A 20354-nucleotide genomic window follows, 5' to 3' on the forward strand; every position below is an offset into this window, starting at 1 on the left:
AATCAGCAGGGAAAATAGGAATAGTGCATTTAAATATGTCTTTAAAAAGACAAAAGTTTGTATTCCCCATATTACCAGAATACTATTATCCTCCTAGAAAAATCACCTGGAATTAATTTTACCCAAGAAAAGCCAAGTTCTTGATGTTCCTTACATTTTAAAACCCTGCTGCACAGTTGCTAGGAAGCAATTATCAAATTGTAAACGACCTCAGACCCCTGATTCTCCAGCTAAAGTGTCAACTCACATATACAGGAGTATGTTTAGATCATGGATAACACTATAGCATATGTGGCCAACTGATAGGAGAACCACACTATACCTTATGTACAACAATCAGGCCTAGGGCAATATGACAAACCCTGACATGTCATAGTGGTGTTCTTTACAAATGTGCTTTGCGTTTTGCTTGCTGCAGAAGTTAAAGGGAAGGAAACATGCTGAAAAAAAGCCAAAATTATGTGCCTGGTGTCTACCCCAATAACAGAGTTTTCTCTTTTGTGTAACCAGTAGAAACTATGATACACAACAGGCTCTGTGCTGCAGCATACATTTTATGAATGCTTTGGTAAATGCAGTGTGAAGTAAGGTGTATGCCAGAGATCAGATCCCCTCCATATTCAGCTTTAAATTGTTTATCCAGAGTATGGCAAATAAATAAGTAATTGGTTTTCTCTTTATAAAAAAAGCAAGAAATACTTTCCTGTGAAAGGTGCCAGAAGAATTGAAGAAAAGCCTTGAGCACGGCATTTGAGCAGCATTTTCAATACTCCAGGCCATTCAACAGGCAGCCAGAAAATCAAGAGAGTGGAAGAATGGATTATTCAGTACAAGGGTTAGATACATGACACTGCTGGATTAAATCATGAAGTTGTAGACATTAATGTAAAAAGAATTTTATTTCAAGAAATCAGAACAAAAAGTGTATCTACCCAAAGCCAATTTTTTTCTTTTTTTTATAGAGCTAGGAATGGTAAAAGCCTATTTTTTTTGTATCTGTGTCTCTGCTGGGGAGATTCAGTTTGTTTTTTTGTCCCATGTTATGGGTCTTCCAATTGGGACCCCTGTTTGGGTGACAACTTGGGTGTCTAAAATTGCACATTTCTCATTTCTGTGCATATTTGCTCACTTTAGAGAAAAGTCCCCACCCCTTTGAAATCTACTCAGTAGGACACAGACAGAAAAAAAAATCCTAATAGGTTTTTAACCATTCTACCCAAATCAAACGTTTCTATAGGTTCCTATACACAGCAAAATAATTTATATAAAAGGAATGTTTCAAGAAGTCATGGCTATACCACCATGCACCTAAACCAAACCTAAAATACAAGTTGATATATATATAATTTCATCATTTGAATTGTTGCTTGTATTGAAGGTCTATAAGACTGTACTATGGTATTTAGTCTATAGGCAATTAAAAAGAACTATTGTCCGACCTGTTCAAAAATGTTTTTAAACCTATGATGTTTTTATATCTTGCAAAATGATTTTTTTTTTTTTTTTTTTCAAGACACCTAGAATAATTTCTCACGTGTATCAGCCCTGCTGCCTAAGTAGGAACCCTGTGGTATACGAATATTCAGAATTCCTTATACTGTAATTTATGACCCTATAATAATCCACGAAAATACTAATATGATTTCTTTACATGGTCATAATTTTTCTAAAACTGAAATGCAGTTTTGTGATCAGTAGCAGAGTTCTTTTTTAATTTAAACATTATTCGTTATGAATACGTTTAAATTAGCATTTGATCACACAAAGATAACTTTTTTCTAGCCACTCTAATTTGAATGTTGAAAATGTACTCTCATATTCCATCAACCTATATTGCAGGTTAAGTGGTTATTTTTTACTTCTACTGCCTATTCATGCAAAAAGTGATAAAAGTTTTAAGGCTGATCAGTAAGCTCCTGTCTGTGCCTCATGTAAGCTCCTGTTATGACCCAAAACTTTCTTCATCAAACTTCTTCCCATCAGCACACTTAGGGAAACAAAGACTTAAGGTGTAATTTCTAACCAGAAATTAAAATAACTAAACAGGGAGGTGGTACAAGTGAGTGTGTGGATTAGTGGTGTGGGGTTTGCATAGCGTCAGTTTGTCCTTAAAGAGTATCTAATAAGCAATAAATGCAAAGGATGTGTCAGTCCTTAAATATGGTGGCTGACTGAGTTTTCATTTTTAGGCTTTTTAGATTTCACCTAGTAATTATGCAAATAACCCTTACTGTCCCTCGGTGTCCACACTTATTTCTCCACTGTGTCTATAGAAGGAGCTATAGTTGTCATACAGACAGGTCTTCAAACATGTCTACTTTTGTTTATCACCTTTACAGAATAGATTTGATTGGGCTAGTAGTTTGCAAAATAAACTTACATTGTTCATGCTGTCTTTTAAGCTCACAGGAAATGATAAGGACACAGCATGTCTGCCAAGATCAACTGGCATAATATGTACTTGCTGAAAATGTTCATAGCTTAAAAAATAAAACTGATGTAGCGATCACAACTACTACCTGTAACTAATATATAAAAGTAATATTAGGTTTTGAGGTTTCGATTTCACTTGAGTCAACCAGTTAAATCTGTAAAATCAGCATTCGGTGGACTTTACCTAAATACTGAGCCAAATGGCTATGTTAGTGCATAACTCCAGTCATGAATTCTTATCTCCAGTCAGTTTTTAAAATTTCTCCTGATCACCTCTTGTTTCCAGTCTCCAGGACTAAAGGTAGTGAGTGTCCTCTTCACAGCTCTCCCTTTTTAAGGCTGCAGCTCTGACACACCCGCACTGGGTGATGCCACCCTCGTGAGGGGACCGGACGCCGATATTCCGAGCAAGGCTGGCAGAAGCCCTGACCACAAGACCTGCAGTGATGTTTATACATTTTAGGGATGAATAGTGTTTTGCAGCTATGGCAGGTGGTGATTTCATGGTCTGGCACCCAGTAGCTGGGACGTGCAGTTTCCTTTACAAAATCTGTAAAATAATGACAGAATTAACACATTAATTAGAGAACTACAAAGCAACTTTTCATATAAGCTATGCTTGTGCTCTGTATAAACTGTCCAAGGCAACAGGCAAGGAAATTTTACACAAAAAAACCCACAAATTTTAAAATCCACCCTTTGACTTCTGTAGCTGAAAACACGATGAAGCAAGTGCTGTCAGCGTTGTTTGCTTTTCCAAAAAAATTAAAAAATGCTCTCGTCACCTGTAACTGTAAAGAAATAACATGCAGCACATTAAATTCTTTATGAGATATCTGCCTATGCATTGCCAGTAGCACAGCTGCTAAAAGTAAGCTTTCAGTGTACTGACTGGCTATGGAACAAAAACTATCTATACATCAAATCTCAGAGTTTAAAGAGAACATTACCCATAGGATATTTAATTGCAGAAGACATCAAGTCCAATGAGCTCTGAGCAATCTCAGTGACCTTGCGAGGTAACAAACTTCTGCTGTCATCCTCAGTGGTATTGTGACCTAGGGAAACATTAGGAAATTTTTCTTATGATATAGAACAGTCACCTACAAATTCTCTACATCATCTGAGCAGATTGATTTACTGCCAGTTCTTAGCTGTGGTTGTACATTTTTCCTTTCTCAGGCTTTTATCACCTTATTTTATATGTGCTTTATGTCCCTGGGTGGCTATGTCCATATACTATTTTGTATCTTTAAGAGAACATACACCTTGTAATCATGTCCTCCCCGTAAATAGAGGGACAGTGTATTGTAATTCACAAGGATAGCTAGAAACAATATAACTGATAAAAGCGCTGCACAGGCAACAAGCACAGGAAGTTATCAGCTCACAATATTTCTGGCCATATCCTTACATTTTGCAGTCATCAGACATAATAAAATATCAATATCCATATTATGGATATTTTGTGCTAAGGCTAGATTAGGCACTTGATATTTTTGTTTAGCCATGAAAAAGCTAACAAGTATTCTCAGCTTGTCCCAAAAGAAAATGTGACATTGGTGTTGAGTGTTAAGGAAGGGATCTTTAGGAGGTCCCAAATGTTTAACTTGGTGTTGTGTAGCAATTATACTATAAAAACATAATATTATGTTTTTACACTGAAATATTTTAGTTGCTAGTGATATTTGTGAGAAAAGGTCCCTGCTAGGTTCCCTGCAGCACTCAAAAAAAAATGTGATCCATTGGCTGTATAGAGTGCAGGTAACATTACAGAAAATTACCATACCTATCTGTTCTATTATTTTCCAAATATAAAATTTTAGCTAGAGTTTTAATACCTAGGTAATATTCCCATCTAAGCATTTACAATACTAGAAATTTGGACCGATATAAATTGTTTTAAACTTCAAGTTTCTTTATCTAGTATTATTTGGTCAGGATGTGCATTACTTTGTCAGAAAGTGTATTGATTGAATCAGGGATTCCAGTTCACCTATTTAATTATTGGCACATCATTATCATACCACTCACTTTTCACAGGCCCTTTACTGTGGCATTGCTTGCAGACCCGTACAGGAGTTGGTCCCCATCCTCTCTCAGGAACGGGCATAGTCTGATTGGAACAGCTGTGACAGAAACCTTCTCCGCATGATCGGCAATGATGCTTTCTCTCTGCTGACATGAATTCTTTCCTGCAATCATGGCACACCTACAGAAGAACAAAGCTGGTCATAAACCATGGGAAAAATATATGATATCAAAAACGCCAAATAAACACAATGGGGAATTATTTCAATAAAAAAAGTTATCAAAGTGTTTTGATAGAGAGAAATTTATAGTTGGTTTACATTATTACATACATCATATAACATAATGTGAATTATATAGTATGCTGTCTCTTTTTAAAAAAAAAAGGTCAAACCTTTTTTTTCATACGGATGTTGACAGGGCATTCCAAATTACTGGGTTGTCTAACAAAGCACATAAAAATATGTTTGCTAATTATCAAGTTTGAAGCATATCTATTAATTGTTTTTATTGAATGGGGAAAGGTTAGAGCCTATTACTAAAACCTAGTGCTCCAAAAGAGTGATTTTCACGCAATTTCCCAGTAGCTTGATAAGTGTCATCTGATTACCATTAAAGTTATATCCAGTACATTCACGAATAACTCAAAAGGTAAAAATGAAATTGTTGTGAGCTGTGACATTATAACCCTTTAGCCACTGCCAGACATCACTGATAACCAAAAATTCTTCAACAGCATAAAGACCAATACATTCTGACCTTTAGGCTAGGTACACACGTGCAATATTGTCGTTAGTAAATGAACGACTAACGACAGATCAACAATTATTCACAAATATTTTGAATGATCGTATAGTGCACAATTTTGTACATGCTGTAATGATACAATCAAATATCAAAATCAAATATTATCCACCAATAATGTACACACATTAGATACAAACGTTTGAACGATGCATGAAAGTGACGTGTACCGAAAGTGTACCGCAGAACCATTCACGATCACAACAATACATACACACAATATATAGCAAACGATCGTCGCCCAAATGGATCTGCCAGGACAGTCGCTCCTTTCCAGCGACATTCCTTGTTCATCTGTGTCGTTGTCCTGTCATTGTGCACTTTTTTTTATTAATGATTATCGAATGATCGGTCGTTAATTGTATGTAACTAACGACAATTATTGCACGTGTGGACGTAGCCCTAGTCTCCCAAAGCTCTGTTCAGCACTGTAAAAACCATAAGTGGAGAAATCAATAACAACTTTTAAGGTCCATAAAAACATTTTATTGTGAAACAGCCTGACAAAACATGGAAAGATGGACACTCTAGGAAAAAACCAACTTACAGTTATCTCAGCATTTGGTCGCCAGTAGGAGGGAGCCACATTGTTAATCAGCCAGGAGGTGACCATATTGGTGGGCCCCGATGTATACTCATTCACAGAGTGGATGACAAAGTTCACTCCATCCAGCACACGCTGGGCTGCATTGTGTTGGTCTAGTGAGTAAGAGTCACTCTGTAGGAGAAAACACATTTATAAGGCATATAAACAGTATACATCTAACCAAGCTGGAGGTCTGATAGTGGTCTACTGATCAAAATTGTTCATAACGAAATGCTATGAAATAGCAATGGTGATCAGCCTGCTATTAAGATATTAAGACAGGATTCCAAAAAAGTCTTTGTTGTGTATTGTGTGGGATTACTTTTACTTTGCTACTAATGCCTTGACTTTTACTTTTGCCTTAAGCCTGCCAGCTCATAGCCCACTGCAAATGCATTATTAGCCCACTACACAGGGTAGAGCTTTGGATCATGTGTGTAAAGAGACTTCCACAGCAAAGTAAATCTGACCTCAGACAGTCACAAAGCAGACTTTCTGGACAGGAGATCCAATAGCTTGCACCTTGTGAACTTACACAGAGAATAAGGCTTTAGAATACAAGCCTTAAAGTAACCTAGTCACCCTTTTTGAGACAAATCTGCTACTGCAAGACAAGGTAGTAAAATACAGAACCTGACCTTCTAAAACACCAAGCTAAAACTACACTCCTAGTACTTCATATAGGGGTATAGCCTACAGGTGAGGAGGAACTTTTGCTCTTAATGTCGAACTTCCTACAGGGATGGTTTTTAGCTCCTCAATCATGCTGTGAGCTCAAACAAAGACATTAGAAGGTTGAAAGTGGGTGTTTAATCAAACTGTGTTTCCTCATGGCGTAGCTACAGCCCTATGGTTCCCAGAGTTTGGACCTCCACCACCCATCTTTTCCATGGCAGCTCTGTCCCATCACTTATGGTCATCTAAATACAGAACTATGCACAACAGAACTTTTTGACAAGGCACCTTTACATCAGAAGCGTCTCTTTACACCAGAAATCTCCCACTGGATCTAGATCTTGATCATAATCTCCGCAACACCCATTTCCTACTCCACTGGCTATACGATCAAACACCAAATTAACTTTTACTACCACAGCAAGCATGTTACTGCAATGGATAGAAGTGGCAGACATATACAGGAAAACAATGAAATTTGAAAACAAATTACAACCTGGTTAATATGAAAAGAACAATTGCTGGGGCTTCTACTGAAGCTGACATGATAATTTACACCATTTAGTCAAGCTTTCAAAGAATAAACAATAACTATCTCATCTACGGGCAGTTTTTCAGGCAATTATTTAAATCCTTGTTTTTTTTCAGTTGTTGATAACTTGTGAAAAACAAAAGATTCCTTTTTGTATGGTAAGACGAGAATTATGTAATCATATGGTCAGGGAAAACTGCTAATGTAATATAGCTAAAAGAAAGCATATTTATTGCTTGTAAAAGATTTATAAAAAGCCTCTTAAACACTTTTAGTCTAAGAGGAGATTAACAGTATTCACACAATCTCATATATTAAGAATGTTAGCTTTGATGGCTGTGGTGTGCAGTCTAGCAGCTGCTGGATGGACAGAATGTAATATAAATCTGTGCACACATATTGGGCTGCTTACTAACCTCTAACCATCATCCTACCCTTATATACAGACTAATAGAGGATGATAATATTTAGTTACCTCTGACCAGACATGTCTAACTTCCTGTCGTACAACTGATCCATCAGGTTCTCTATTTCCATACCAGTACTGCCGGCTACGATAGATAATCCCGCAAACACGGCATTCCAGGACATACCTGCAGGCAAGAGATACAATATTTCAGAACTTCATTATTTTTGTCAAACTTATATAATTAAATTTCAACACCATCGGCTTTACTTGGCATGGCACATAATACCTAATTACAGAGCAAACAACATTATGTTTATCAAGTTGGTATAAGTCAAGTAGACAGTTAATATCAACTAGTACAATAAATTGAAACCAGAAAATGTCAACGTACCCAGACCAAGCAAATTTGGCTAGGCCAAACCAAGGACTGTCTGTGGATGCCACAGTTTTGGGAATAACAATGACCTCTCGTCCGCCCTCATAACACCTCTATTAAAAAAAAAAAAAAACAAAACAAAAAAAAAAGAAGGCACAGGATTATTGTAGCTTTGAAAGGAATGATCATTATGGAATGAATGAAATATAGTTTTACTAATCCATTTGTTATTCTATCATAAGGATTCTTTTTTTAGTAATTCAAAGTGAGACAAAACTCCCCAAGATTCAGCTTTGCCACCCAGAAAATGGGGGGTAATAAAAAGTAGTTCCTATCGTTTTAATATAAAGTTAGAGATCTTACTACATACATTCAAATAGCTGTAAAAGAACCATTAAGGTACTTTCTATGCAAGTTTGTGTGTAGTGATGTAAAATCTAAGTCAGTTTTCCCTTTGTTTCAACATAGCTATATGCATTTCAGATTTAAAGCCCAACTCGTGCTCAATCTAAACAAAATATAGACTGAGCAAGGTTTAGAACCGGTTATATTTTATTGCTATCTGTAGTTCGAATACTTTGATTCTTGCTGTTGATTTGATTTGGTTTCAGACAAAAAAGTATTTAAATACTATGATACTCACCTTACAGATAAAAACTTTATTGTTATATTCATGAGCAAACTGACACAAACCATCTGCCTGGTGGGGAGCACCATCCTTCATATGATTCATCCTGTTTTTGCAGCGTGTCCTAAAATTTATAAATAAATAATTTACAAAACACAGGTTAATGTACCAATTCACAGGCAACATTTGCTGCTGCAGATTTATGCTGGATAAAGGGACAGCAGATATTTTTTGGCTCTGTTTTTGCTGTGCTATGAGAACATGTAGGTATAAATCCTGACTGGGAAACATGTAGACAGCTAAATCATTATGTATTATAAACAACTGCCATTTTTTAAGGATTAAATGTAATTCCAATGTGAAGTACAGCTATCCCTTGCCATTCATAAGTACTAGAAGCGGTCAATACCACTCCCTGTTGGGCACGTGCAGTTAGTTAGGTATACCTACTTCTGTTAGCCGCTATGCCTGTTCCAATCTACCAAGTCAAAATCTACTATACATCAGCTCTGCTTCAAGCTCAGTGGTGAACCAAGTGCCCATTGATATTTGTAAGACCTCGTTAGTACTAGTCGAGAGCAGTGGAATCAGTAAATACCCAAGCAAGGTTTTTCCATGCAAAATCATCAGGTATTATTTTAATAACAGTTGCAGATTTTAAAAGATATTCAAATATTACTTAAAATACATTTCCGTTATTGGATTAAGATGTCCTTTAATTAGCGTAAAAAGAAATTTTGTTGGCCATTAGCCACAAGCAGGCAGAGCATACTTACTGCACGCAAAAAATAAATACCAAGGAATTTGGTATGAAAGCAGTGCATGGACTTATTACAATGAAGTGTGCTCCATTTGTACCCTAGTAAGAGAAGCACAGCTATAGATTTTACCCTATTATGTTTGGTTCGATATAGCTAAATTGTTTTCATGCAGCCATCTCATTTCAAGTCATTCTTAACCTTGTCAAATCACATATAAAAATATTTTGAATGATGCCTATTCACGTTAATATGCCATAGATAAATTGTATAAAAAATATAACTGTTATCTAAGGCTTAACAAACAACCATATGATTCATTTGTCAGAGGCATTGCTTATGAATTTTACCCTGTCCATGGCCTTCTTCCTACACAACATAGTAGGCCCTTGAGTGCTTCAGGCTAGGAAATGGCTTACATTAATTACATTTAATCTGTATTAAATAACGGATGACCAACCCTACTCACTCTTGGAGGGTCCTTATCCTAGCAAGAGTGGAGGGTCCTTATCCTAGCAAGAGTGCACACCCAATTGTGCTCCTGCATTGTCCACCTGCAACACCAGTTTCTGATAGAAAGTACAGGCTGGATGATTCAATAAACTGTTTGAGACCTGCCTGGAATGCTGCCATGCAGCCATGTCTGCTCAACCCCAAAAAACAATTGTTACTGTTGCACTGTGTTTAAAATTAAAACTCATTTGGTTGAGGTTTAAAGCTAATTTAATTAACTAATTTTAATGCATCTGCATATCCTTTCTTTAAATAATATGGTCATTTGTCTCCTGAACCGGAATTATTGAAAATGATTATTTTGTACTTTTATTTTCAGCTACACATTATGTAAGGTATTCTTTTCTGCTTTAATTAAAAAAAAAAAAACTTAAAAGGCTTATTACACTCAATGCACTCAGTGCAATTCTATCAGAAATTTCAAATATACAGGTAGAGTCTTTTAACCTTTTAGTTGTGTTTATTTAAAAAATAAAAATATATACAATTCAAAAAAATAGATATACAATATGAGTAGAAAATGTTATTGATATATAATATTCAAATAGGGTTGACCACGTACATTATATTTCCCATTAAAATGTTTTTTTCAGTGCTCTAGGCCTGTGTAATGTCTGTATTACCTGCAACTAAGGCATCGCAGTGAACAGGTGAAATATTCATCAGGGAAGAAAGATGTGATTTGAACCTTATCATCTGGAATATCACCAGAGAATCGCTCACTTAGGCTCTGCATGGAAAACACAGCAAAGAAAGTCAATGCATATCCCTCCTCCATCTATTCATCCAGGTCATGAAGAGAGATGTATACAAAGAAATAAAGGAAAGGTAAGGTGCACGCCTAACTTATCTATTAAACATATATATTGAACAGGATTTGTATAGCATCAACATATTACACAGCGCTGTACATTAAATAGGGGTTGCAAATGACAGATGTGAAAAGACAGATACAGACAGTGACACAGGAGGAAGAGAGGACCCTGTCCTGAGGAGCTTACAATCTTGGTGAGGGAAGTGTCACACAATTAGAGGGGAGATATGTGGTGGTGGGAAGTAGTGAGGGTTTTAAGAGCCAGAAGTAGATGGTTAGGCAAGTTTCAAAAAATGGGTTTTGAGTGCTCTTTTAAAGGATGTGGAAGACCACTTCAGAGAGTCAGGGCAGCTCTAGAAAAGTCTTGGAGCCGTGCGTGTGATGAAGTTATGAGTGAGGAAGTCATTAGTAGCTCACTGGAGGAGCGGAGAGAGCGGCAGGGGGAGTTTTTTTCTATCAGGTCAGAAAGGTAAGTGGGACAAGAACTGTGGAGGGAATTAAGGCAAAGCACAGGAGCTTGAATTTGATTTTAAGGTGAAATGGAAGCCAATGAAGAGAACTACAAAGAGATGCAGCTGAAGAGGAGTGGTGGGAAGGATGGATGTGTCTGGCTGCAGCATTCATATTAGATTATAGAGGAGAGAGTCGGGTTAGTAGAATACAAGAGAGGAAGAGGTTACAGTAGTCCAGACGAGAGATGATAAGAGCATGTACAAGGAGTTTGGTGGTCTCTGAGGACAGGTAGGAGCAGATTTTGGAGATGTTGCATAGGTAAAAGTGACAGGACCTGGAAATGTTCTGAATATGGGGGGTAAATGACAGGGCAGATACACAGGTGACGCCAAGACAACATGCCTGACGAGAGGGACGAATAACAGTGCTGTTAACAGCTAGAAATATGTCAGGGGGAGATTTGGAATTTGAGGGGGGGGGGGGAAGATGATGAGTTCTGTTTTATCCAGGTAGAGATTCAGAAATCAGAAAACTCAGACAACCATGACGAGATGGCCGACAGACAGCATGCAACCTTGTCCAGGACTGAGGGAGACAAGTCAGGGGAGGACAGATAGATTTGAGTGTCATCAGCATCCAGATGGTACTTGAGCTTATGAGACTACTGAGGGAGGAGGTGTACAGAGAAAAGAGAACCGGTCCAACGATCAACAGGGATCCTAATATTAAATATAGATGGTGCAATAGACACTTCTGTAACTTCCTTAAGACAGACTGTACAACTTGAATTGCCTTGCCACTCTTTTAGATAAAAAAGACAGCTATAAAAAAACCAAAAAATTGGACATCAGGCAAAATAAAAAAAGCAGGAGACAGTATTAAGCCACTGACAGTGGCAATCCTACAGGTCATACCTGTAAGGCTGTGAAAACATGGGAAAGTGGTCTGGATGAGCGAGTGGATGTATCCATAATCTGCTTCTTGACTTTGTCCTTTAATGGCGAGAAGTCAGTGGGTGGGACCACAGTTTTGGTTCCTACATAGTGGATTGAGCTAAAGGCATCAGGAGGAGTTCCCAAATCATGGAATCGTTTCAGGAGGTCTGTCTCTGCCTGGCCATGAACCTTGCTTCCTGCAGGGAATGGGAAAACATGGATAATATAATGCAAGGGGACCAAAACAACATTAAAGCATAACCTAGCAAAAACAGTATTTATATACAGTCATCTATGGGCTGGATCATTCACTGATGTCCTTTGCTTTTAAATGCTCCAGCAGTGAGATTTAAGGGCTCTATCCCATGCCCACTACAAGGACCCTAAAAATTAATTTGAATGACTGCAAGTGCCTTACATTTTCCAGGGATTGCTTACCCCAGGCAAAAAGGTATGAACCAATGAAAACATACATGTACAACACCTGTTCCAACTGCTGCATAGAAATAATTTGGGAAAAAGCCTTACCTGATGAGAACATATCCTGATTGTTACAAATCATTGGAGATCCCAGTGTGCTAAAAGTCCTGTGTGTTGATATTTGTGTAAGGGTGTAAACAAGTCTTACATGTAATTCAAATTTTACATACTCATGGCACTATATTTCTATGTGGCTGGATTCACACTGTTCTGTGTATGTTGTACTTATGGAAAAAAAACAGAATTCTACCTTAAATCAGGCAGTGTTTTATTGTAGAAAGAGACAGGCCATGTACTTACATGCCTGATAACTTTTCTCACCAATCGAAAACTGCTCAGATTTTACCAGGACTGAATGAACCACGTCATCCTGGCCACGCCATACAAAGGTGGCCGAAGATCAAAACAAGAACAGAAGAAGGAAAAAGATGGAGGCACTCACGACAGAAAGGGAGCAGATGAGTCTATTAAAACAATGATACCTGTATGTAAAAACTGATAACTTGGTTTCTTACCATAGCCCAGCAGGTCAGTCCGAGAGGTCTCATGGAAGATTATGAGGGATGGTCCAAGACTGGAGAGTGTTACCTCCAGCCCACAGCGGCTAGATAAGGCTTTCAGCTCAGGAGTAAAGAATTTTAGATATGCTTTGGAGGCATTCCCCAAAAACTGGAACATATCATTGTGTAATCTCTCTGCCCTGGTTCTATAAATCACCAGATCGGACACGGCAAGAACTTTCAGGAGGAGACGTAGGCGCTGGTTCTGTTTATCTGTGGCCCCCAGTAGGCCTTCTGTATCCAGCAGCACCAAAGACAGTGCGGGGTAGTATGAAGCCCAGATCCCCACTGTGCAGGAATCCTGGGAAGGAGAGGTTCTGAACACCTCCAGACCCCCGAAAAACATGTGGTTAAGTGTGTGTGACTTGCCATCTCCAGTATTCCCAAAAATACTGAGAACTTTGACAGGTTCCTGTTGACCACATCCAAGTCTCTTGATAAAGTCGGCTATATCTTTTACCTGCAAAAAAATGGAATTATTCAGTCACATTATAGCCATATTGCATCTTATATTTGGCAATCGGAGGTCTTTCATTTCTGGTAATCCTGGGGCATGTAATGGCAGTACATGGGATTAAAATAAAAAAAAAATGCATTTACAAAACAGAAGGACAGCATATGTGTTTGGACTATGACACTTATCTTACATTATAAAAAGTATACATTAATAAATTAAGCTGTAAAGGCTCTTTTTTTTTTTATAAAACAGGGAATCAGACATTCCCTCAAACTGGGAATCTTCCAGGTCCATGTCTTTCAATGCCAGTAATTGATTCCTACCAGGAGGTGTTTGAGGGAATGTAAGTTTATAAATAAAGCCCTAAGTATACATGTACAGAACATTTGGAAATTAGTTAACCGGGCAGCCATACCCCAACCCTGTGCTGCTGCAGGTAAAAAAATCTGTGAGTGATACCATGCTGCACCCTTTGAAATATTCTTCTTTTGCACCCTGGGAATCACAGGAAGTAAGTTGATTAATGGTGGGCATCATTATATTATTAAATATCATTATAGTGGGTATAGAAGCTGTTGGTGGATCTATACTTTATTTGGTCCACAGAACCAGGCTTTAAATAAATATATTAGGAGACGGATATGTAGGCCGCTATTGATAAATGTGACCGCTAGACAACTAGCATCTCCAGAGGGAGGAGGCCAGCAATTGTCGTCTGTAAATTTGTTGTAAAGGAAGAACTACGCTGGGGTCTGTGACAGACCCACTGTTGTCTTGCATGGCATTTTATTTGCCAATTATTGCCAAATAAGACCATTAGAAGCTGGGGCGTGCAAACATAGAGCACCATTCTTTACTGCAACTCTTAGTTGCCATTTTTTCCAGTGATTGAGAATGATGCAGTCAGTGTAGGGGCAATGGGGTTTGAGTTATTCACCCTGTAAAGTTGCCACACAATGCTGCAAACCTTATGAAAGATGGAAACTAAATGGCTTTTATTAGGTAAAATGGAGAACTGCTAATCCCCTCATTATTATTGAAACAAACTAGAGCATTGTACAGGGTTGGTTGCTATGCAATTTTATCATTGCTGAAATGCAATATGTACACGGTGCATGGTGGACATGATCAGCTGCCTGCTCGAATTGAATCTCTTTTCAAGTGCCTGCAAAGAGATTTTCAAAAGGAGGATTTTGTGAATCTTAGAAAATGCCCATCGTAAAAGCCTGGGCAACAAGCAAACAAATAGGTGCCCGCTCAGTGGTATGTGTACACCAATTGTCTGTGTAAACAAGAGTAAACACTGTCACCCTAGGACAAGAACAGGAACACAAACGTGGAAAGAAATAAGAATCCTAAAAAACTGTAGCAGGGCCACAAATATAAGGGGCCTCATAAAGTTGTCACAGACACACTTATTTCTTTCAGAGTGAAGTTGCCTGCAGTTGCTGGGGAGAAGCGGAAATGGGTGTGGCTGTGAAATCGGGGTGATCATCAGATTGGTGACTGATATTGTGGCGGGAAAGTTGACATCCAATCATGATGCTCTTTGACCTTTACACAGAGTAGGAAGCTGGGAGTTTTGTGAGATTTACCTCAGGAGTGCCCACCCCTCAGGGGAGGCAAAACTGGCTGAGCCATTCTTTTACTTCAGCCGTCACCAACCTGTGGTCCGTGGGAAAATGTTGGCGGTCAGAGGCTCTGGCCGGTGTCAGGACAAAGACCCCTCTGGGGGGGGCGCACCAACAAGAGCCACGGACCATGTCCTCTGTACGGATCGCAGGCTCGGGGCGGTCGGTGGGTTGTGTCTCTGGACAGACAGGGACCTGCGATGGGAGAGTGAGCGGGTTCTGGCATCATGACGTCATTATGGAGGAAGTTTCTTCACCTTTGAGTGACACACGACTCCCTGCGCATGCACGATCCGGAGTCTGTGAAATTTGTGGTCCATGACAACCAAAAGGTTGGCAACCATTGCTTTACATAATCACCCCTCTGTCCATGTTGTGGTAGACTAGGAGACCATCTAGAACAGGGGTGACAAACTCAAATACACAGTGAGCCAAATGAAAAATGTGGACAAAGTTGCGGCCAACCTTGATATTTACTGAAAAAATATCTAAACTTGAGGAAGGTCGCTAATGAATGTCAACAGAGAAGAGGGCGCTTGTGGATCCTGATTGACGTGCCAGCAGAGCATTCTGGGATTTGTAGTATTAGCGGTGCACTGTCTAACGGCGGGCTAGCTCTAGTAGACATTTGGTATTTTCTCGTGAACCAAATATAATTACAGTACGGGCCTAAATTTGACACCCCTGACTGTGCTGGGCCATTGGTAGTAGAAACAGGCACCTAGACTGGCAAAGGCCCAGATGTAAAAACAAGTGACGGGCCTGGTGTCGTTTCTGTAGCTGTGGAGAAGGAAGGAGGAGAGTGAAGCTGACCCCAGATCATTAGGGATTTGGGGGTGCCACCAGGTTTTTTCTCCAGACTACCTCCATGCTGAGGAGGAAATGGAGGACAGAACTAAACAGAGTGCATGGCACTGCTAAGACCAGGCTGTCGGTTGGCACAGGAGAAGGTCCCACCAAAGAGAGTCCATAACGTATGCCCAGACAGAAGAACCGGACCCGGGGGCCGGCACAGGGCCAGCAATACTGCCACCACAGGGCCGGGCACAACTAGTGAGACATTCACCTTGTAATATTCTATTAGTCTCACATTTCCCTGACTTCTATAGTCTCTGATAATCTAGTTCTGACTAACACATTTTATGTGTCACCTTTATGCTGGATTCATACAAGGAGTGTCATGATTGATGTGCAAGGCATGCAGGGTGCAAGCGCTGCAACACTCCCCCTCCTCCACCATAGAGCTCCGTTGCTGGAAACGATCAATAACAATTTCCAGCAACTCTAACTGAGCATGCGTAGGGAGCTTTAGAAATTGAAGGGCCTTTAAGGGCCCATTGTAAATACATATGCAGATGCATTGAAACACACAGACATAGATGTGAACAGGCCCTAAATATGGTTCATTTCTGACAATGGGCCCCGGAAACGATGATGTGCACAATTTCAGTGCGCTCTGATTATTCCTTTGTGTCCTGGGTGCATAAATTTGCTTTTGCTTAACTTCCTGAGCTGTAACCCTAAGTGTAGCTCGGGGTAAAAAAAAAACAGCTGAAAGCGGTACCCCAGAGCCAAACTCAGGGAAGCTAAAAAAAATAAAGGCTTAACTGGTCCCACCGGAATCCTCCAGTGTCCTGCCATCGTCTGAGTGTGTCCTCTTCCTCCGATCTGTCCCCCAGCGAGTGCGCTGACATTCCCGGTAATGTCGGTGCGTGCCGAATTTAAATTTATTTTGTATTGGATTCAATAAAAAATAACTGTATTTTTTTTAAAGTTTATTATTATATATTGGACAAATTTTGGTAAGTTATGCCTAAGAATTACAGGCCCACAATGTAAAATAAATTTTCATGAAAGACGATGTACCGCTTTTAGACACATAACTAGGAGGTTAAAATATGTGCACTGATCTATTTTATTTACAATAAATATTTCTTTTTTTCCAGCCCCATTTGCACAGCTCTATCCTATGACCCCCAATAACAGAGGGGTTCCATGTGTCCCCTACTGGCTCTGGGTCAGCTGACACCCAGGAGATGTCACGTGCTCCTGCTGGATTAATGGTGAGACGATTGTGTACCTGGGTCACGTGACCACCTCTCCTACATGGCACAGAATCTCTCTCCAGCCTCTGACATCACTTAAAGTGGCCGCACTGCATATTTTACACATAAGTGTTATATTGGCGATTTACAAGTTAATAATATCAATAACTTTGCATGGTTTGCTTATTAAACAATCTACAAAGGCTGCCTACCTGCAGGCTTTCATCTTCATCCACCAGTAGAAAGCTAACCGCATCCTCCTCAGTCTCGGTGTGGTCCCCCATTGATGTCAGGGGGTCCTCCAGGAGTATAGCAGACATGGTAGTGGCAGATCAGCTGTAGGAGCAGGACACTTTGCTGGCTCCATGGGCAGACATTGTACCTACCGTGCACTTTCACTTTCTATGTTTACAAAAACAGATCGAGCGGCTGCACTGCCACCTAGTGTTCACATGGATTATTACAACAATGACTTCCAGGAGCTTCCTGTCTGGGCCACAGTCCCATGACAATGCATTGCATCTCATTCATCAACCTACAATGACATTCCTTAACACCAATTCATTACCAGACAAAAAGTAAACATATACAAAGTATACCTAAACACAAAAAGAAAATTGTAAGGCCATGTTGACATTGGCCCTGAGTTTGCAGTGCAGTTACAGCTTTCGGATCCCAGTGAACTGTTGCCAAGTAGCTTCTCTTCATGATAGCTCCATTGAAAATGAATTGGGATAGCGGTACTGGAAATGGAACTGGTATCGCCTACTGCTGCCAGCTATCAAATGTGCAGACTCTGGTTCTTTAAAGAGGAACTAAACTCAAAAGTCCTCCCAAAAATCCACTTACCTTCAATCCTGCAGGGCAGTCTATCAGTCCGGAGGTCTCTTCCATCTGGTCCCTCGTCGTCCCGGCATCCATCTTTGGGTGCCGCCATCTTCTCCTCTTCTTCTGGGTTCTTGTTCCTACGTCAGCCGACCCAGCCGCGAGATCGGGTGACGTCGATGGGAAAAAAAACTTGCCGACCTCACTGAGCGTGCAATATTTTTACCTTTTGACGAAAGGGCTCCTTCTGCACATGCCTGATATGCTCGGTGCACCCAAGAGCCGCCCCCAGGATGCGTGACTTAGGTGTCCTTGGGAGGCTTTGCACACCCATTCATTCGGAGGCTGTGCTTCACAGGTTTTTTTTTTAAAAAAAGGGTGTTGCATCTTAAAAAAGAACAAACAAACAGAATTTTTACTTTATATAAAGGGGTTATCTACCCTTTTATGTAAAGTGAAAATTCTAAATTTTGGGTACGCTTTAAGAACCAGCGCTGTAATGCAAGTGACCAAGTGGCTGGCAAGTAAAGGTGTCAGCCGCTGGAAGCCGTGCCTGCGTCTGTTCTGAACCCATTTTATATATTACAACTTATTACAACTTTGTATGTGGTTTCTGCAGGAGATTCCTTTTCCAGGCCTTTCCTGATGCTTCTTCTAGTTACACAGTTCTGGTCCTAGGATGACAACCTGCATTCAATGCACTGTCTCTATAAAAGAGCAGTGTCACCCCATGCTGATCTTCTGATTAGAAATATAAACACTCCTAAACTTCATTACTAATAGAGGTGTATTTTGTAGTTCACAGAAAGTGGCTGCACTAACAAGGACAAAGGATTTTATGACAGAATCAACAGGTATTTTTCTGCGCATGCCTGAAAATAAAGAAAATTAATGCAACCACTGCATCTAAGGATTGATGAGCTGCAGTATAGTACATGTTTGTTCTTGGCTTTATATACCCACTTTACAATTTAACATTTGAACAATTACTTTTACTGTTGCAACATTCACCTGCTCCTCACCATTTGTCATTCAGTCATTTGCATTGGGTTAAGAATGGGCCTTTCCCTTCAACCCTCAAGTGATTGTTCAGAGACAAAGCAATGCAGGATGGGTAGTGGGGTGTCACATGTACATTATACTTTGAAGCAAATGCTACATATGCTTTTATGTCACACCCCATAGGTAGGGGTGATTAGGTTAACTGCTTTGGTTTGCCTTCAAACCAAACCGTACAGTATAGATTATAAAAAAAAGCCCCACAGAAAAAAAACAGATACTATTACTCTATTGGTACTATTGGCCACAGGGCAGTAAATTACACCAGCACACATACTTATGTGTAAAGCACATTCTGTGGGCCAGCATCATTGTGACAGTGTAAAAGCTAATATTTCTGGGATCATGCATTGATCCCTTATCAAGGAAGTGACATATGTAGTTCTTGGCAATAGAAGATATTTTTTTAGGTATCCAGTGAATAATCAGGGTGGTGGGTGATTGTGGTAAAAGTAATAAAACCACCTTAACTTAATTCCCCCGTATCATTTACATATCTTCCCCTTCCTCTTAGATTGTAAGCTCCCTTGGGCAAGGTCTTCTTCTCCTCCTGTGTCATTATTTGTTTCTGTTTGCCATTCGGGACCCCTATTTAATGTACAGAGCTGCGTAATATGCTGGCCATATATATATAGAATAATAATACAGTTTATTAATAATATCTTCATTTCTCTCCTCTGCTGTTCCAATTATCTTCCAGGAGTTTAGAGGTGTTCTTGTAAGCTTCCACAGGCTCAGGGCTCCCCATGTGATAAATAAAGTCACATGCTTCTCATATTTGAAAGTACAAGTATAAGAAGAAGAAAGTCAGTGTATAATGGGTGGTAAATGGGGCAATAAGGCAAAATTGTTAAATTGTTCCGACTGGGAAAGCATGTATTTACTTACAAGATGAATTCTGTCTCAATTTATGTTGTTTGTAAGAACACAAAGGAGATAAAACTACCACACTGTTCTATATATAGTATGTTGTAAATGAGGTTATAAGGACCTACAAGATGCATTACATATGAGAAAGCTATCTGTGGCCTTGGATCCTTCCCCAGCATTATCTTCCACATCTGTTGTGTGTTTTATCCACTCGCCACTCTCACTAATTAGTTTCTGGATTTATATGTCTTCCTGAGCAGCTTTACTGGGTCTTGGTAGCGGAGCTGGGTCCCTACCATTCTGGGTTCATATTTCCTATCCACCAATGTCAGCGATAACACAATACAAGGGGTATATGGTAAATGATTCCTTCCACTTGATAGCATAAAATGTGAATTCTGCATGAATGAGCATCTTTGATATGGAAATTTACATCTATGCAATGTAATTTTCAAACTCTGCAGCCTGATGCTCAACTTG

General features: G+C 39.5%; 1 protein-coding gene across 1 annotated transcript; it reads right to left on the reverse strand.

Annotated features, from left to right (window-relative positions):
• Positions 1 to 880: 880 nt before the first annotated feature.
• Positions 881 to 17538, reverse strand: LOC140342995 (zinc finger FYVE domain-containing protein 1-like). Its single transcript, XM_072429414.1, has 11 exons — positions 17333 to 17538; positions 12943 to 13447; positions 11927 to 12144; positions 10369 to 10475; positions 8490 to 8598; positions 7862 to 7959; positions 7537 to 7654; positions 5816 to 5986; positions 4468 to 4645; positions 3384 to 3491; positions 881 to 2983 (listed from the first exon to the last, which is right to left on the reverse strand). Exons 1-11 carry the CDS (start codon positions 17438 to 17440, stop codon positions 2751 to 2753), a joined length of 1953 nt encoding a protein of 650 aa, XP_072285515.1. The 5' UTR covers positions 17441 to 17538; the 3' UTR covers positions 881 to 2750.
• Positions 17539 to 20354: the final 2816 nt, after the last annotated feature.

This window comes from Pyxicephalus adspersus, chromosome Z (genome assembly GCF_032062135.1).
Source record: "Pyxicephalus adspersus chromosome Z, UCB_Pads_2.0, whole genome shotgun sequence".
NCBI lineage: Eukaryota > Metazoa > Chordata > Amphibia > Anura > Pyxicephalidae > Pyxicephalus > Pyxicephalus adspersus.